Source organism: Pelmatolapia mariae, linkage group LG23, assembly GCF_036321145.2.
Source record: "Pelmatolapia mariae isolate MD_Pm_ZW linkage group LG23, Pm_UMD_F_2, whole genome shotgun sequence".
NCBI lineage: Eukaryota > Metazoa > Chordata > Actinopteri > Cichliformes > Cichlidae > Pelmatolapia > Pelmatolapia mariae.
The window spans coordinates 35,701,892-35,719,248 of NC_086246.1; the positions used below are offsets into that span (position 1 = coordinate 35,701,892).

General features: G+C 40.2%; 2 protein-coding genes across 4 annotated transcripts in view; one reads left to right on the top strand and one right to left on the bottom strand.

Moving 5' to 3' along the window:
* The first annotated feature begins 1,098 nt into the window (after window positions 1-1,098).
* gadd45ab (growth arrest and DNA-damage-inducible, alpha, b) lies at window positions 1,099-2,968 on the top strand. The gene is made up of 4 exons (XM_063466607.1): window positions 1,099-1,228; window positions 1,537-1,638; window positions 1,739-1,946; window positions 2,154-2,968. The coding sequence occupies exons 1-4, from the start codon at window positions 1,179-1,181 to the stop codon at window positions 2,265-2,267; spliced, it is 474 nt and encodes a 157-aa protein (XP_063322677.1). The 5' UTR covers window positions 1,099-1,178; the 3' UTR covers window positions 2,268-2,968.
* Window positions 2,969-5,129: 2,161 nt separating this feature from the next.
* The window catches only part of gng12b (guanine nucleotide binding protein (G protein), gamma 12b), a 28,187-nt gene continuing 15,959 nt past the window's right edge, over window positions 5,130-17,357 (bottom strand). For all 3 annotated transcript variants that reach the window (XM_063466155.1, XM_063466154.1, XM_063466156.1), the window contains 2 exons: window positions 7,310-7,430; window positions 5,130-7,227 (listed from right to left, as the gene is read on the bottom strand). In XM_063466155.1, the coding sequence (XP_063322225.1) occupies window positions 7,102-7,227; window positions 7,310-7,402 (219 nt within the window). In that variant the 5' untranslated portion in view covers window positions 7,403-7,430 and the 3' untranslated portion in view covers window positions 5,130-7,101. The remainder of the gene's footprint in view (window positions 7,228-7,309; window positions 7,431-17,357) is intronic.

The window sequence follows — 17,357 nt, forward strand, 5'->3', positions numbered from 1 at the left end:
ATATTAAACAGATTAAAAATCACACATAAGCGCACATTCCTTGATCTCCGTTGTGTTTGTACTGTGTATCTCAGTGATCTGAAGGTAAACAGTGGAGCACGCCCTGAAGAGTTTGACAGCTGCAGTCCAGAGCGCTGTAAAAGAGGAAATCACGTCCATCCTCGGGATAATCACAATAAAAACTAACCTGACCTTCTGGGCTACGTCAGCACAACATGACAAACTGTGCCTTCGACTGTAGGTTGCATGTGCAGAAAAAAGCGCAACTTTGAAATTTTGGATCTTGCCACGTTGCCGGTAGGCAGGATACAGATGACGGTCAGCTGGTCTCCGATCAGATTTAGTTTTTGAGACAGCGAAGGCGTCAGAGCCCAACGGGGTTTTTTTTTCAGAGTTTAAAAAAGTACACCTTACTTACCAGCAGAGGCGCCATATCCCACATTTCCTTCCATTCAAGTCATATATTTACATCTTCCATCACATGGTGCTGCAGATGTGTAGGCTGCACGTCCATGACGTGAATCTTGTGCTCTATCACATCCCGAAGGCGCTCTGTTTGATTGAGATCTGGTGACTGTGGTGATCATTTAAGTGCGGTGAACTTACTGTCGTGTTCAAGAAACCATTGTAAGATTATTGGACATTTTAATATTGAAGCCAGAAACTACTTAGCACCTTAAAACGAAATCACCAAATGTTAATGTTTTGAATCTGTATTTGTAAAATCACATGAATGCATTTGGGGTCTATTTGCTAAAATGAATATTTCCTGGGGATTTTTTTTTTTTTTTTGCAAATGTTCATAGAAGCTATGACATGTTACTTTCTTTCACCGTGTGGAAGTGAAATAAAATGTTTGGTTAGTTGCTGTAATTCTGAAAATGCCTCGTGATTACTGACGAATTGGTTTTAGTATATATTTCCAGAAACTAGTTCTGATTATTCTCATATTAGTCATTGTCCTGTTATGGCCACGGGATGTCGCTTTCTTCTAAGCACAGGTTCAATGTGAATCACGTGACTAGTCACCCACAACTGGGTAGGCTGTATGCAAATGAGTTCTGCGTACACAGGATTTTTACTACTGGAACCCGGACGCTCCGAGCACAGCGAGAGTCTCACTAGACAACAGAGGACGCACAGATTCCGCTCTGGATATTATACCAAGACCCGGTTGGATGTGCAATATGACTTTTGAAGATACCAGTGGAGATAATTCAACAGAAAGGTTAGCTTTGCGTTGAACTCTGCATTTTCCTTTAATTTAATTCTGTTTTTAATACGAATTTAGAAACTTTTTGTTAGAATTATTGGTTTGCAGATATAATTGCACACTGTCCGTTGTGACCGACATTCAGCCCTATTATATTGAGCCGTCTCGTGGTTCTTGCATTTGTATCACACATGCAACGTTACATCATGAGCTGGCATTCATATATCACGTGAACGGCGTTAACTGGAAAATTGGGGCATCAAAGCTTAAACTAACAGCCTCACTGATCATGGCGTTCTGTTAAACTTTTGTTTGTTTTTTAGAATGGACTCGGTGGCTACAGCGTTAGAGGAGGTCCTGAGCTCTGCATTGCCTCAGGGTTGCATCACTGTCGGAGTTTATGAAGCAGCAAAGTCACTCAATGTGTAAGTTGATAGTAAGCTCGCTACTGCCGCACTAGAAAAACTAGCTGGGATGAGCATGAAGTAGTAATGTTTGCTTTATCTTTTTCCTCATTGCTTTTAGGGATCCAGACAATGTGGTGTTGTGTCTACTGGCCACAGATGATGAGGAGGATGTGGCTCTGCAGATTCACTTTACCTTGATACAGGCATTCTGCTGCGAGAATGACATCAACATCCTGCGTGTGAGCAACATGAGGCGTCTGGCAGAGATACTCGGCGGAGTGAAGCCTGGAGGAGAGCCAATGGATTTACACTGTGTTCTAGTTACTGTAAGTACTATTACTCACGTCCGTTTAGTTTAAACCTTGGGAATATTGCTCATTTCCCTTTGAGCAATCAAATGTACCTGGGGTTTATTGCTTCTCGTTTCTGCTGTCAGCACTTAGAAGGAGTTGGCATCAGTTATGCAATCTGAATTATTATTTGCACGTTTCATAAATGAACAGATGGTAACCGCTCTGCTCTTTCCTGTGCAGAATCCTCAGTCATCCCCGTGGAAGGACCCTGCACTGAGCAAGTTGAACAGATTCTGCAGAGACTGCCGGTGTTTGGATCAGTGGGTGCCTGTTATCAACCTTCCTGACCGATGAAGCTGCTTGGAATATAAATGTATTGTGTGCATTGGGGGAAAAAGTAACTGCCTAAGGCCTGTGTTAATGTCTGTGTTGGACTTGATTGGAAAGCACCCCAGAGAGAGAGAAGTGGAGAGGGAGCGACGGGAGAGTTAGGGGAAGGAAGGGGGGAAAAAAAGAGCACAAGCGTTCCAACAAATTTACCAGGTCAGGGTGAACTTGTGGGCCAAGGAAGAGTGACTCAGCTGTCTGGGTTCCCGGATTTTCTAACGTATGACTGCGCCTTTCTCTGCCGAGAAAGAATCATTTTCGAGGAAACTGAATCATGTGAGCATGGAGCACACGTGGTGCCGAGCACAGGCGCATGGACTGGGGAAAAGCCGACAGAGTGTCTCAGCTGACAAGACTCCAGGAACTGGACCACACCAGAGTGGATCAGTCAGCTGTCAGCTTGAAAAACTCCTCATGAAAATTTGACCAAATTGACTCAGCATTTCTTCAAGAGAACATTTACTTAATCTTATTTAAAAACTTGTCACTTTGATAACTCTGATAACTCAAAAGGGAAAGTTTTCACAGTTGATTATTATTATTATTATTATTATTATTATTATTATGGACAATACAATGTTTGTCCGGTAACTTGTTATGTTATTAATTTAATGAGTTATATTTATTGTGCATAGTTGAAAAGATTGTGCCTTGAAAAGTTGAATAAAATGACATTTAAAAACAGTTCTCAGATGGGTTTTGCTTTACCTTTTCAGCAACTACTCCATCAGTGCACTTTTAGAAAATCATGCATGAATTTCCTGACATTTGGAGTTGGAGTTTGTTGTGGCATGTCACAGGGGAGGTGACACGTTTAATTATTTACTTGACATACGCTTTCGCTTTTCTTTTCTTTTGCATTTCAGCATGGAGCCAACCTGTTTAGGAGGGTGTGCAACAAAGACAGAAGTCGAGTAGCTAACATGTTTTCGGTAATCCACATGGTCTGAGAAGGAACTAGAGTTGTGCACCTCATCTGGGCTTTGTTTCCCAGCTTGAGAAAAAAAAATCTAGCCTGTGGCAGAAAAATGGACAATTACAAGTCTTTTCAGACCAGATCAGCTGGCTTTGAAATGTGCTGCAGGCATTAGGTTTCTTGAAATAAAGTTTACTCCTGCATGGGAACCCTAGTAAACGTTGACCTTTTGCACATCTTGGAGATCTTATTACACAGAGGGGTGGAGAATTCCCATTGTAGTCCAATCTAAGTGGGATGGGGCTCATTGTGACAGCTCCTTCTTCACACCCCTCTGCATTCACGCAATCAGTGCTAAACTTACTGCTGAGAGAATTAAAAATAGCAGTGAGGCATGAAAAAAAAATGTTGAAGACCCCTTTCAGGCTGTAAAAAGAGAAAACCAGAACTTATGGTGCTTGCACAGAGTTAGAAAGGACAAAGGTTTCCACACAGAGGGTCACGAGACAAAGGATGCATGAGTCAGGGCTATTCAGCTCTATTGCTAGAGCTGTACAGTACTTTAGCTCTATGCCTAAAAATAGCCACATGAATAGAGGCATACCCTCTGACCACTGACAATAATAGTTCTTGTAATTAACATGCAGAGTACGCACAGAGACTGACCCGCTGAAGAGATGTCAGTTTGCAGGCAGGGATATCACAAAGACAACATTCCTCTCAAGTGGAGGGATAACAGATGGGGAGGGAAAACTGGGTCAAAAAGGGACTGGAAGACTGAGGAGGAATGTGGGGTATGACAGAAGCTGCACGGTTTGTGGTTGTGTCAAACTGACTGAAATAAACAAGAAAAATTTGCAAATCTGATAAACTGTATATAGGTCTGTACATGTAGATAACGTCAACCTTGATAGAATTTTTAGATCTGAAGGGGTTTTTTAGGTTGTTAAACAATATCAGAAATAGTAGAGTCTGATCTGTATGACATGACACCTCCTGAAAATCAGTTTGATCACTGAAAGGCCTTCCTGACACTGAGGGAGGAGCTTCTAAAAGTAGGTGAGATACTGGAGATAGTGGATTATTGGCTTATCCCAGGGCTTCTTCATTACCAGGTAACACTATCACTGCAAATGATGTTGCTACAAAAGCCAGCCATGTAAGTCATCTGACTCGAGTGGGGATTACATGAATGTGGGCCAACAAATATGGCCTGACCTGATTGTGGATGTAACATCACACCTGAGAAGACTGAGACAGGAGATAAAAGGGTGCTCACAGAAGTAGGGATTATTGCATAACATGGTACTCATGGCTTACGGGAATGTAAACAACTTTGATGAGAAATTAGAACAATCAAAAATGTTTGTGCCTTTGACCCGATTCACTCATCCACTTGTCTAAACATTGTGACTTGTGATTCAGACAAAGGAGTAATATTCATGTTGTTACAATGAGACATTTTCTATATAATTACAGTGGTGGGCGTGCATATAAAACATGGTCAAACTCTCAATTAATGAGGTCAGCAACCCCTCATAGCCAAAAGCTCAAGCTCCAAATTGCTTTAAATGCTCGATATCAGAACATTTTTCTACTCTCGGCTCTACATAATGTCAGTGAGAGTGGATCTCCCTACTATGAATTTTTTAATGTCAGGAACACAGCTACAGCTACAACCACAGCTGTTCAAACCCTTCTGTTTACAAGGGGCAGCCAATCAGAAGATAGCTTGCTTAAAGGTAGGACAGTTTGTTTTGGATGCTGGATTCACTTAAGATCTGCACCAAGGCTCAGCCTAAGACAAATAAGGATCATCACGAACTTTAAATGATGAAAACCTACTATTGTAAAGTCCAATATCAAACATATGGAGTCGAAAAATGAACACAGCAGACTCTCCATTTGATTATATAAATGATGATTTATGCAATGAAAATGTCTAAAACAGGCTTATGTAAATTTAGTTGAATAATTGAACTTGTTTTCCATATTTATTTGCATTGAATATATGTAACAACAGGCAAAGGCTTGAATATGACAGTAAGCTGTTATTGACACCACGTGTGAGAAACCACAGACTTTTATCAATAAAAACATAAATCCATACAGACTAATCAAAATCAACCAGATGTATCATTAACACAACAACACGTAACACTTTTTAATCCCAAACATTGAATTCATGAAACAAAATAGAAAGTCAAATGTTAAGGTTCGACTGAAACCTGAAAAGAACATTTACAAGCAAGCACATACTCTGGTACATGGGCACAGTGTTACAAGCCTTTAGTAAGATATACCCCATATATCTCTTAATTCACCTAAAGAATCTTATAATTCACAGTTTTAGACAACAGCACTTATGTGACTTACAGGTAGTCAAGAGGTTAAAGTAGGATTAACTTCATTATTAAGGCCCTGGCTGGTAAAATTACAAAAGTAGTTGCTCATGTTTTAGCAAGAGTATAGCTCACAAATGACATAAAGTTACAGCTATGTCAACATGATATAATCAAAGGAAGTTTGAGCTGTAAACATGAAATGTTTCAAACTCATAACAGTCATTTGGTGTTTCACAGTGCCTGAAGTGTACAAGCAAGAAGCCTCAGGTCTGCAGACAGAAGCAGCGAAACTAGATCTGATGAGATGGTACTGATTACTGTAAATATTTTTCTTCTACAGTAACGGCTTCATGGCAAGGTTAAGGTTTACTCCATCTAAGAGTGTCATCCTCCAAGTACTTGCATCGTAAGACTTACAGATATCATGTTCGTGTTCTTTTATCGCTTTCCGCTGAATACAACCAAAGTTGCATAAACAGCTAGCTTACAGCAAAATTAAGCATCAATTCATCCTGAAATATTGGCACTGCACTGTACAAGTGCACCACATCATTTTTTTTAAATATCTAAAAAAATCAAAATCTGAATTATATTTGAACAAACTCTTTGCATCTCTGGAAAGGTTATATAGGGTTAGATATAAGAGACACGTATGATCGAGTAATCCCTATGATCTAAAAGCTCAGCCTTCAGACTGCTCTAAGCCCAGCTTCAGGCAGTCCCCCCCATCTTGGGCAATAAGGTATGGTGCAGAAGCCCCACCTACTTGTGAGAGGCAGCCAATCAGATTAAACATGGCATAAGAGGAGGGGAATAGGAAGTAAAGTAGAATGCACAAAAACTAAGGAATATTTTAAATTGTAAAATCATATAAAACTACTGTAGTAGAGTCTAAGAATAAAATGTGGAGCTGGAAATGATCATAATGGGTCTCCTTTGATGATTTTAGACCATTTCTTCTGAGTCAAAATGTGTGACAATAAAAAGTACATCAGTGGTTATGGACCTCCCTTTCTGTTTATCCCAGAAATGCAGGTCCATTAGAGTTTGGACAGTTAACTCATCTGACAGGATATCATTATCTTGTTAATTGTCTCATTCTGAACAGAATACAAACCGTTTCCTGATGAAAGCAAGAAGTGAAAACCCAAAGCCTAAATCTGATTGGACCAATGACTTGAAGGGGGCTTGTTTATACGTGCTGTCATAATTACAGTCATCAACTCTCCCAACTCTCAGCTCCTTTCAGGCTGAGGTCTGTGGCCTTCCAGATCCTGTCAGATTACAGTGCAGACACAAAAGCCACCACTTTTAATCATCTTTGTTAGAGCCGCAGCTTTGATCAGAGGCAACAGCTTCAGCCTTCTGCCCATTCTTTGGTGTCACAGCTATTTGACTAAAAGGCAGAGAGGACTACATTCCTTATCAAACTCAAGCAGGCATGTGAAAAAGTTAAGGGGTATACTGGCCTTAAGGCAAGTTGTGAGCAGAGCTTTTACACAGAGGATTCAGCATCAAAAGCAAGAGTTCAGGTGTTTCCCTACAAAACTGTGCAAGGCTTCTTGTCCTTGAAAGGGTTTTCTGAAGCAGGGATACCCATTAGCAGCGGGTCATTCTTGGCGTGCTCTCCACAGTAGCGCATCAGCTCCGATGAAGCCTTGGACACCTGCAAAGAAATCAGTAAATACACCAATCTCCTAAAAAAAAGTGGAACAGTCATAGTGGTGTGAATATGACTATAGACATACCTTTATCCTCTCGATGCTGGCTTCTATCCTCAGCTGCTGCACCGTCCGTCTGGCCTGAACTATGTTACTGGAGCTCTGCATTTTTGATGACATTGCAGTTTTTAGACAGCTGTGCTTAAACCTGTGTAGAGACAAAATATGATCCTTACTGAATGCACGTTAATTAGTGTAGAGATGCATCTGGTATTTAGATAAAGGAAACCAAATAAACCACAGTCTAATTAATTTGTTGATATGCTGACTGGCAACAAGATGTTCCTGCGGGAGATTAAAGAAGTGACACAAAGGCCAAGCTGCTGCTAAAAATACACGTGAGGCTATAACAGCAACAAAACAGAATCTAAGTTGATGAACATAGACTTGATGCTATTAGTATATGGAGACTAATGAGCTTAGCATCAAGTCAAATTGCAGTTATTTGGCTTAAAAGCTGTTTTCGATACCTCCCATATCCCAGCTGCACATTACCTTTCTGCTAAGGTTACTGCATATAAATGCAATATTAAGTTACAAAATTAAATGTTAAAAAAATTGTTTTTTTAAAATGATGCTAATAAGAAGAAAGATGTGAAATAGAGCTATAAAAGTTGAAACTGAGCAAGCAGGAATCTGGCTTAGACTAAAACAAAAGAAAACAAAAAAGTGTCTTCTGCCAAAAAATGAATGTTGATGTACTAAGTGGGAAGTGCAATTTTATTTCATGACCCAACGACAAATCATTGTGGCATCCCATACCTGACATCAATTGGCTTGATTTTCCTCCACCCGTCATAAGATTCTCCCAGTAAAGTAAAAATCCAATCAAATGACAGATCACTTATTGACACTACACGAGGTGGTTCTAGACGAAACATCAAGGACCAATGGGTGGCATTCATGGTGGCTTTAACCATCTTTGAGATACAGTTTATATCACGGTGTATGTCTGCATAAAAATGTTGCAACAATCTATGTAATACATGAAATATTTCAGTTATTGGCAAGTCAGGCACTCACTAACAAAAAGGGCTATAAGAAAAAATACAAAGCTGCATGTTTATGCATTAGAGGTTTTGTGCAAAATGTCCTTAGATATAAGAAATCAAGTTACTAAAATGTGGAAGCTGAAACAAACTCTATAACTGTGCAACTTCTCAGAAGTGGCAGTTGACCTAATCTTGAATTCATTCAATATGCGTAAAAGCTGTGACCCAACCCAACAGATTCCTGTTTCACAATTCCCACTTCCAGGATACATTGGTTTGCTTTTACCGACTCATTACGTCATTGCTCGTAGGGGAGGCGACACGCTGGCCATTTTTTACATTTAACTTTAGCCAACTGTCAGGCAGAATTCAAAGGGGAAGCAGTCTTTGAACAAAACCTCGTGTTTCTTTCTATTTTCTCCACTAAAAGCAATTTCCTTTAAAAAACAGAAACAGTCTCTAACGCAAGAGTAACACAATGTCTTGTATTCAAATTTAGAGTAAAACACAGTAAATGCACTGTTGAGCAATTTTATTGAGAACTTCAACTGTGCATAGCAATTGTTCAGCTGATAATTTGCAGCTTTTGTTCCTGGAACACATTAAGAAAACACAGCAGAGAGCAGCTCTGTGGGACTGACAAAAATAACCTTTGGCATGTGGTGCAGTAAATGTTTGCTCTGTGCTCTGGTGCAGGATATTACGGAGGAGGGGAACACGCTGAAACGGAAGGGAGATGAAACATGGGCAACTGTAGGACTGACTACAGAAAAAAGACAAGACCATACATCTCTCTAATCCCCCCCACCCACCCACCCACTCCTTTCCGCTTCCTCCACAGGAAGCAGTATCGCCAGTTACCCTCCAAAGTATAAATGATTAAATATGGGGTGGAGGTGCTAAAAATAGAAGCTACAGACATGGGATAATAACCTAGGATAGAGAAAGTGTAGCTGTTATTGCTGGAGTGCAAGGCTTTTGCAAGGCAGTTGTCAAACTAGCTTTCCTGAAAACTGCATGCTGACATTAAAACCAAAAGCACGATTGCACATATTTACTGTCGGGCTCGTGTACAACATTCTGGACCTGTGTACTCATTGTACAAAGGAAGTTACCACTTCATGTCATGCATCTCTCGTCAACACAGCTGTGCTGGCCAGGCATGAGTGGACTCTGAAAAAGGTTAGAGCTGCGTCACAGCAGGGTTAGTAGCTACCCACTAACGTCTGCACGGACACTGTGTGACGCTGGACGTTACTATCAAGCCCTGAGACCAGAAACATAAAAGCACTGGGTAACAGTGACTGTTTACACTGATCTAAACATGAGATTTTTGAGATGGAAGTGTAGAGACCTTTCATCTTGCAACACAAGTCACAGACTAAAAAACATCTAAGGCATTTAGGGCTTCCATACCTATGCTGGTATGACTGTGTAAGTTCACTTGCAGCTTGCATGTTTATTGTTAGTATAGCAAAGGGCACTATGCACTAAAAAACTGATTTAAATCAGAAACATGCAAATCATTCATAAATAATTAACTATTTTCACCTGAAAATACCAAAGGTGCCTAGTGTTTTACATAGGACTGTGACCCCCTGTTGCATATTATTCCCCATACAAACTGCCATAATAATACACTTTAGAGTCAAAAAAAACCTCTTTCCCAACTAAGCAGCTTATCCTTCTAAATATTGCTATCCTGCTTAGCACATTTTATGCCTAAATGAAAAGGAATGCTGCACAAACATGCTACAGCTAGCATGAGTAACCTGTTTGGAATTTAAAATATTATAGCAGATATACTGATCCAAAAGAAAACTTCTATAGGTGTACTACTTTGCTCATATAAAACTGGATCAAGAATCAATAAAGGAATTAAAGAATTTAATAGATAAACAAATTCAGTAATGGAACTGCTATCAATTAGACGCATAATTAAGAAGATGGGGTGATCGTGGCTCAAGAGTTGGCAGTTTGTCTTGTAATCGGAAGGTTGCCGGTTCGAGCCCCCGGCTCCGACAGTTTTGGTCGTTGTGTCCTTGGGCAAGACACTTCACCCATTGCCTACTGGTGGTGGTCAGAGGGCCTGGTGGCGCCAGTGTCCGGCAGCCTCGCCTCTGTCAGTGCGCCCCAGGGCAGCTGTGGCTACAATGTAGCTTGCCATCACCAGTGTGTGAATGGGTGGATGACTGAATGTAGTGTAAAGCGCTTTGGGGTCCATAGGGACTAAGTAAAGCGCTATACAAATACAGGCCATTTACCAAAAATACACTTAAGATTGCACTAGTTGTATGACAGCTTTGAAAGTGAAGCAGATTGGTGGCTTTCAGGTTGACTCATCAGAAGCTTGTTTAAGTAAAGCAACTTTTAGCTATTGTTCCCTCACTGGCTATGCCTTAAACCATTAGGCAAGAAAGCAAGTAAACCTGGCTATGCCTCACATTTCCAGCAGACCAGGTGTGTCCACCCTGGAGCTGAGTACCTGAACTTAATCGAAACCCGACCAAAAACAAGCCACACTCCATTCTTCAGAGAGATGCTCCACCCTGCATTTTTCTGGAGAATGATACATACTGCAGCAGGACAATGAACCCAAACACACCTCAAAGCTTTGAGGGCCTACTTGAACACCAAAGTAGACCAAGGAGTGTGGACTGCTACCTGACCTCAACCTCAAAGAGCATTTATGGGGGTACTTCAAAGACAAGTATTCCTGGCATCTCAAGAAGTTCAGTGGAACACTATCAGATCATGCCAGTCTGTGTCTCTTCCAACTCAAGTCCATGCTGTTATTAAAGCACAAGTGAGTCTGAAATAAAAACATTCTGAAATAAATGTACATTTTTTTTAATTTTTTTTTTGAGATTCAGCTTCTCACTTAAACTGTTAGGCAAGAAAGCAAGCAGAACTTGCTTGCAGGGCACAAAGCATGAGCTACCACAGAGGCTGCAGGCACAAACCTATGCAGATAATATGAAACTAAGTCAACAGACTGACGTGAGCAAGTGAATAATATAAAATAACTAAGAATATACCCATAAGAACCAAAACACTTCACCACTTTTGTCCAAAAGTTACTGATGTCCCAGAATAAGCAGGAAATAAAAATAAATAAAAGTATTAAGGGTTTAGTTATAAAACAAGCAAAAGCCAATACAATGAACTCAGTACAGGTGCTAAGTGGTCATATTTCCTGTAGAGGAGCTGAAGCTAAGATGTTTACCTGATAATCCTTTGAGAGGCACATCCAGACAACTAAAAGTAAAAGCATGGACAATTCTTTCTGCACATTAAACAGATAAAAGGTTTAAAACCTTTGTGGTATTTTCCGATTTATCAAATTGCTTGATTTATTTTGGCTCTGCTGTTGATTTGTGCAAAGATTTGTAACCTATAACACTCTCTATAGAAGGCTGTAAAAAGTTCATAAGAAAAACAAAGTGAAATCATTTGCAATTAAAAAAAGTTTCATGTTAAAAAAAAAAAAACAACTCAGGAGAACAGCTAAAAAGTAGCTGCTGGGAGGTGCTCGTCCACCAGTCACAGAGACGTGGAGACCGCAGAGACCAGATGTGGCATACTGTCTTCAGCAGCCAGACTGAAAGAGGTGAATGGGTTTACAGATCCTTCCAGCAGGATTGGTTCATCACACACAGACTCTGCTGTGCAACTTCGTTCAAAGGAACTGTCTGATACAGGGAGGTCCCTCTCCTGAAATGAGCTGGATTCCAAGTAATCCCTTATTACAAGTCAAGGCAGTGGCTAGTGTTACAGTAACCCTGCTGCTTCTGAGGGATCAAAACAAACTAATTACTTCTAAATTTAATGCATGTCAGTAATGTGACTTTTGTTGTAGGTTCTCCTTAAGATTCTGACCATACTAGAGCTATTTAAATAAAAGGAGTATTTTTATATTTCTTGAAGAAAAAAAACCTCCCATACTTTTCCCGTAATATGTATGTACTGTAGTGAGGCAAACCCAACTGGTTTATAGCATACATACTCAAATACAAGAAACGTTTAACCTGGATTTGCCCCAAAGTCAAAAAACATAAACAAGCTCATTTGCCCCGAATGAGCTTGTTTATGTTTTATACTTCATGAAAAACATGAAGTATTCCTGAGTTAAAACCACCACTGCACTATATGCAAATAGTTCCTACTGCAAGGAACACTTTCTATATTTTCCCAAAGCACCATCAGACAAAGTACACTTTTATTTTTGAAATAAGACCTCAATTAAACAAATGCGTGGGTTAAAAAAAAAAAAAAAGTGTACTCATTCCAGTAAAACAAACATAAACAAGTAGTGAACTTTTATCACTGCGGGTCTGTCATTCCAAGTGCGCTTACAGAGTCTTTAAGATCCTGCTAGCCAAAAGAATGTCTGAAATGTCTTCAGCTGTGTTGCGCCTGTCTGCATCTAGCGTGTGTGCTTATGTGTGGCAAATGTAAACATGTGGCACACTGAAAGGATTGATGAAAACATATTTGAAGTCTTACAGCGGAGGGCTTACTTTGATGTGGCTTCAGGGCTTTTGCACAGGTGGGCCCTCACAGTGCCAGCACAGAGGTCCTGCAGAGTTTATGACAGCAGCTTTTGCCCTTTGGTGTGTAACAGTGCACACAGATCTGCTGCCTGACCAAATACTCTAATGACCTACTGACATATCATATGCCCATATGTGTACTGAAATACTCCTTAGCTTAATTTCTTTGGTCCATACTGGCTCCTCCTTAACCCTAACCTAACAAGCTCAAAGAGGGAGTGATTGCCACAAAAATTTGCAAAACTCATTATGGAAAGCTCAAACTATTCCCGTTTCCATCCGTGACTAGCAAGAGTTCAAGAATTGGTTGTTGGTGCTGCAAATTCTTCATTTTTTAAAATTATGTTCTGTATTTAACCTTTCTGAGACTAAATTTTTTTTCAAGAGTTAAATGGTCAAGAGGGTGGCAAATACATAGGCACACGCAAACATACAACTGAACAAATGAATTTTCGGTACTGTTTTCTTGATGCTTTACAAATGACTTAAATTCCCCCACTGCAGCGCTTCTCATGCTCTCTTTTTTTTGGCATGTTCCAGTTCCAAAGCCTCACTTGGCATCTCCCCGTCTCACCTACAGTGGCTCCGAGACCCACAGTTTGAGAAGTGAACTTGTTATTTGACTGACATTTTGGTCTGTTTTCTGGTTTTTGACGTGCAAACCTTAGGCTAATTAGAGATTTATTGCGCCGTTATATCGATACACCTCGTTCTCATTCTCCAGGCACCATTTAGTGGTATTTTATTAAATTTCTGACTCATTTAGGTACAAAGTGTCCTGCCCTGTGGCACTGGGTAATGGCAGGTTGGGTTACTGAAGTGGCTTTTCATTTCCAAACAGTTACTGTGAAGTGAGCAATTTTAAGCTTTTTTTTTTTTCTTAAAAAACATGAGTTATGAGAGTAACCACAAAAGTAAAAGTAAAAGTAAAAAGCTAGTGAAAACAAAACGTAACAGAAAACCAAACTGCAAGAGTTCCCAAGATGATGCACTTCCACCTGCATGTGTGCCCAACCTGCAGTGTCTCCATGCCTCCATGCTTTGAGAAGCACTGCAATAGAATACTGAAGCCTGTTATTTAGCTGGCTTACAGCCCACTTGCTGGTCTTTGATTTGCATGTTTCAGGCTAATTACAGCTCTAGATTTTTATGCATCAATTCAGTTCATTCTCATCCCCAGGCTCTTAGTTCTGTTTCACTAAATAAGCTGACATGGCTCATTTAGGAACAAGGTGTCCTTTGGCTTCTGGACCCTTACGCACTGGGTAATGACATTAGTGATATGTGGGTGTAACGGAAAACTCCTACAAGCAAGGTTACTATTATGAGGGGGCATATTTTAACTTGAAAAACAGTATTTTCCTAACCCTAATCGACAGGAAAAGGACCTTGAAAAATAAAGCAAATCAGCAAGTGGAGAAAACAAACAAAGTGCAATTTAACCAGCAGGACACGCACCAGGGTATTCATCCTGATAACAGGGTTTGGGTTAGAATTGATGCATAGCCTGTCAACAGTGTGGCAGTGTCATTAAAAAATACTCCCCCCTTCCTGATTTCTTTTTTTTTATATTCATCACACTTACAGATAATCAAACAAATAACAACAACAGACAAAGATAACCGGAATAAAAACAAAATGCAGTTTTTAAATGATGATTTAATTCATTGTTAAGTAATGAATTAACTCTACTTAACCATATTGTTTGGAAAGCTGAGCTCAATTTCAATAAAGACACCGAGGTGTAATTACTTCAAATGCTGTTGAATCAAGAAATCACTTAATCTGAACCTGTCTGATAACATGAAGTAAGCTAAAAGAGCTATAAAAGCAACACATCATACCACGATCTAAAGAACAAATGAGAAACAAAGTTATTTATAACTATTAGTCTAGAAAGACCAATAGCCAGATTGCAAGCCATTATCCACAAATGGCAAAAACTTGGATCAGTGGTGAACCATCCCAGGAGTGGCCAGCCTACCAAAATTACTCCAGGAGCAAGAAAGAACCCAGAACTACGGACATGCAGCACTCACTTGTCTCTGTTAAGGTCAGTGTTCAGAATTTTTTTTTTTTAAAAGAGTGGGCAAAAATGGAATCTACCAGAGAGGTCCAAGGTGAAAACCACTGTTGACCAAAAACAACACAAAAAAACATTTTGATGAATAGATTCTGTAGACTGATGAGACAAAAGTTAAACTTTCTGGAAGGTTTGCGTCCTGTTATATCTGGCATAAAACTAACACTAACACAGAAACAGCTCATGTCCTGAAAATACTCCAGCATGATTCTGAAATACTCCAGCAAGTCACCTCTAAATGAATTAACTTTTTTAAAAATATGTAAAAGTCTGGACTTAAATCACATTGAGATGCTTTGGCGTGACCTTTTTTAATGCTCAAAACCCCCCAAAGTGGCTAAATTGCAAAAAATATATATCAGCAAAGAAGAGTGGGCCACAGCAATGTGAAAGACTCGTTGCCAGCTATCACAAACACGATAGAGTGCAAAGGGTGGCACGACCAGTTATTAAGTTTAGGGGGTAATTACTTCTTTGCAGAGGACCAGGTTTGGATATTTTTTGGCTTTTAATAAATCAAATCTTCATTTCAAATCTTCATTTTGTATTTACTTGGATTGTGTATGTCTAGCATTACAAATTCTTTGATGATATGAAGGATTCAGTACACATATGATGATATGTCAGTAAGTCATTAAGAGTGTTTGGTCAGGCAGATCTCTGTCCAGTGTTACAAGCCAAAGGGGAGCAAGTACAGCTTTGGATGGACCATGTAATTTCAATACTCTGCTGCAATATATCACTATTTATAATACTTAATTGCTTCAATAAAAAACAAACGCTTCATTAACTCCTATCTATTGCATACAGAGGTGTTATTCATTGTCTTGCCCAACTAAAGGCAGGCTACTAACCATGTCCTGTATGATTAGTTATCAGCTGCAGTTACAAAAGTGTTGCTCCGTGGGACACAGAGCACCTCTGTTATCTGTCCCTTACACTGCAACAACCCCGGCAGGCTCCACAGTCTGCTCCTGGGCCAGGATCTGTGGCAGCCTCTACAATAAGCTCTGAGGTTTAGGCTCATTTGAGAGGCACAGTGACAATGCAGACAGGCTATCAGTATTGTGCCACACTCACAACAGCTATTTTTGCATTGTTCACAACAGAGGCAACTGGGACAGGAGTTCTGAGCTTTTACAAGTTTAACTGCGCCCTCATGAGCACTAATCTCAGACAGCCTGATGTTATCAGGGAACCAGACTGCCCAGTCAGGCGTGCAGAGGAAAGAGACAGAGGCCTCCCAATGAGAGACAAACACACAGCGTCTCTTCTGAGTGTTGGAGGAGGCAAACTGTATGACTAATGCTATAACATTTCAATGTGTGCATGAGCATCATCGATTACAAGCTTTGATGGTGACAGACTTTAAAGGCGTCGGCGGTGCTGTCCAAAAAGCTTTGAACACCTAACTGTGTGAAGTCAGCAGACATGAAAAGAATCACAGAAGGTGTCGGTGTTTGCGCTGCAGATTAAAAAGGAGATCGGGGTTCCGAGCCGCTGAGTCACAGGCTGCAAGTTTCTCTCTGAGCTTCTCACTTCACTTTACATCCATTTCCTGAACTACTGGCATGCAGCACTTTTTTTTTTAACCAAGGGTGAGGTCAGATTTAGGACAACAGATTTTCACTCCAGTTTCCGTCTGTCTGTCCTTTCTTCCCACCTGGGCCCCATGTGCGGAAAAACAGGTTTCTTTTGAGAGCGTGTGCATGTTCGGTCACACAGCCTGCAGACAGGCACAGCCGTTTAAAAGTTCAAAGCTTTGACTAATGTGCTTCTGATTCCCTGAGAAATAAGTTCATCTTGGTCTTTTTCATACACACCCTGTGGAGAGGTACAGTGAATGACATCTATGGATTAGAATGCTCTTTGAAGTTCTGGCAACTTGTCTTTTATGTACTTGGAATTTAGTGAAAGACAAGCAGCTAAAAAGCCCCGAACCAGGTGCTGCTCTCTTTTACTACACTTTATCATGCTGTATTCAGTTTCCTCCTCCCTCTGCTTTGATTATTTTCCAAAGAAATTAGATTTGGCTTTGGGAGATATTGCCTTTATTTGACAAATACAGAAGAGCAACAGACGGACAAAAGAGGAACTACCCCACCATGTCTGAAGCTAAATCTGGACGGCCAGATGCAAGACAACATGCCAGCCAGCAGCTGTTGCTATTAATATGGAAATTAATGTGGGTGGGGGTTATCATGCAAACCTGTTGCAAAACTCACTTTGAACATGTGCAATAAAAAGAGCTTTGAAACAGCACTTTTTTAAAAACTTGTTGATTTTTCAGTCCACCCACTTTGACTGCAATCCATCAACAGTTGCTTGATGGCTAACTTAAAAAAGTTGTCCATCTAAATCAGGGGTGTCAAACTCATTTTACATTGCGAGCCATATACAGCCCACTTTGATCTTAAGCGGGCCGGAGAAGTGAAACTCCCCTTTCT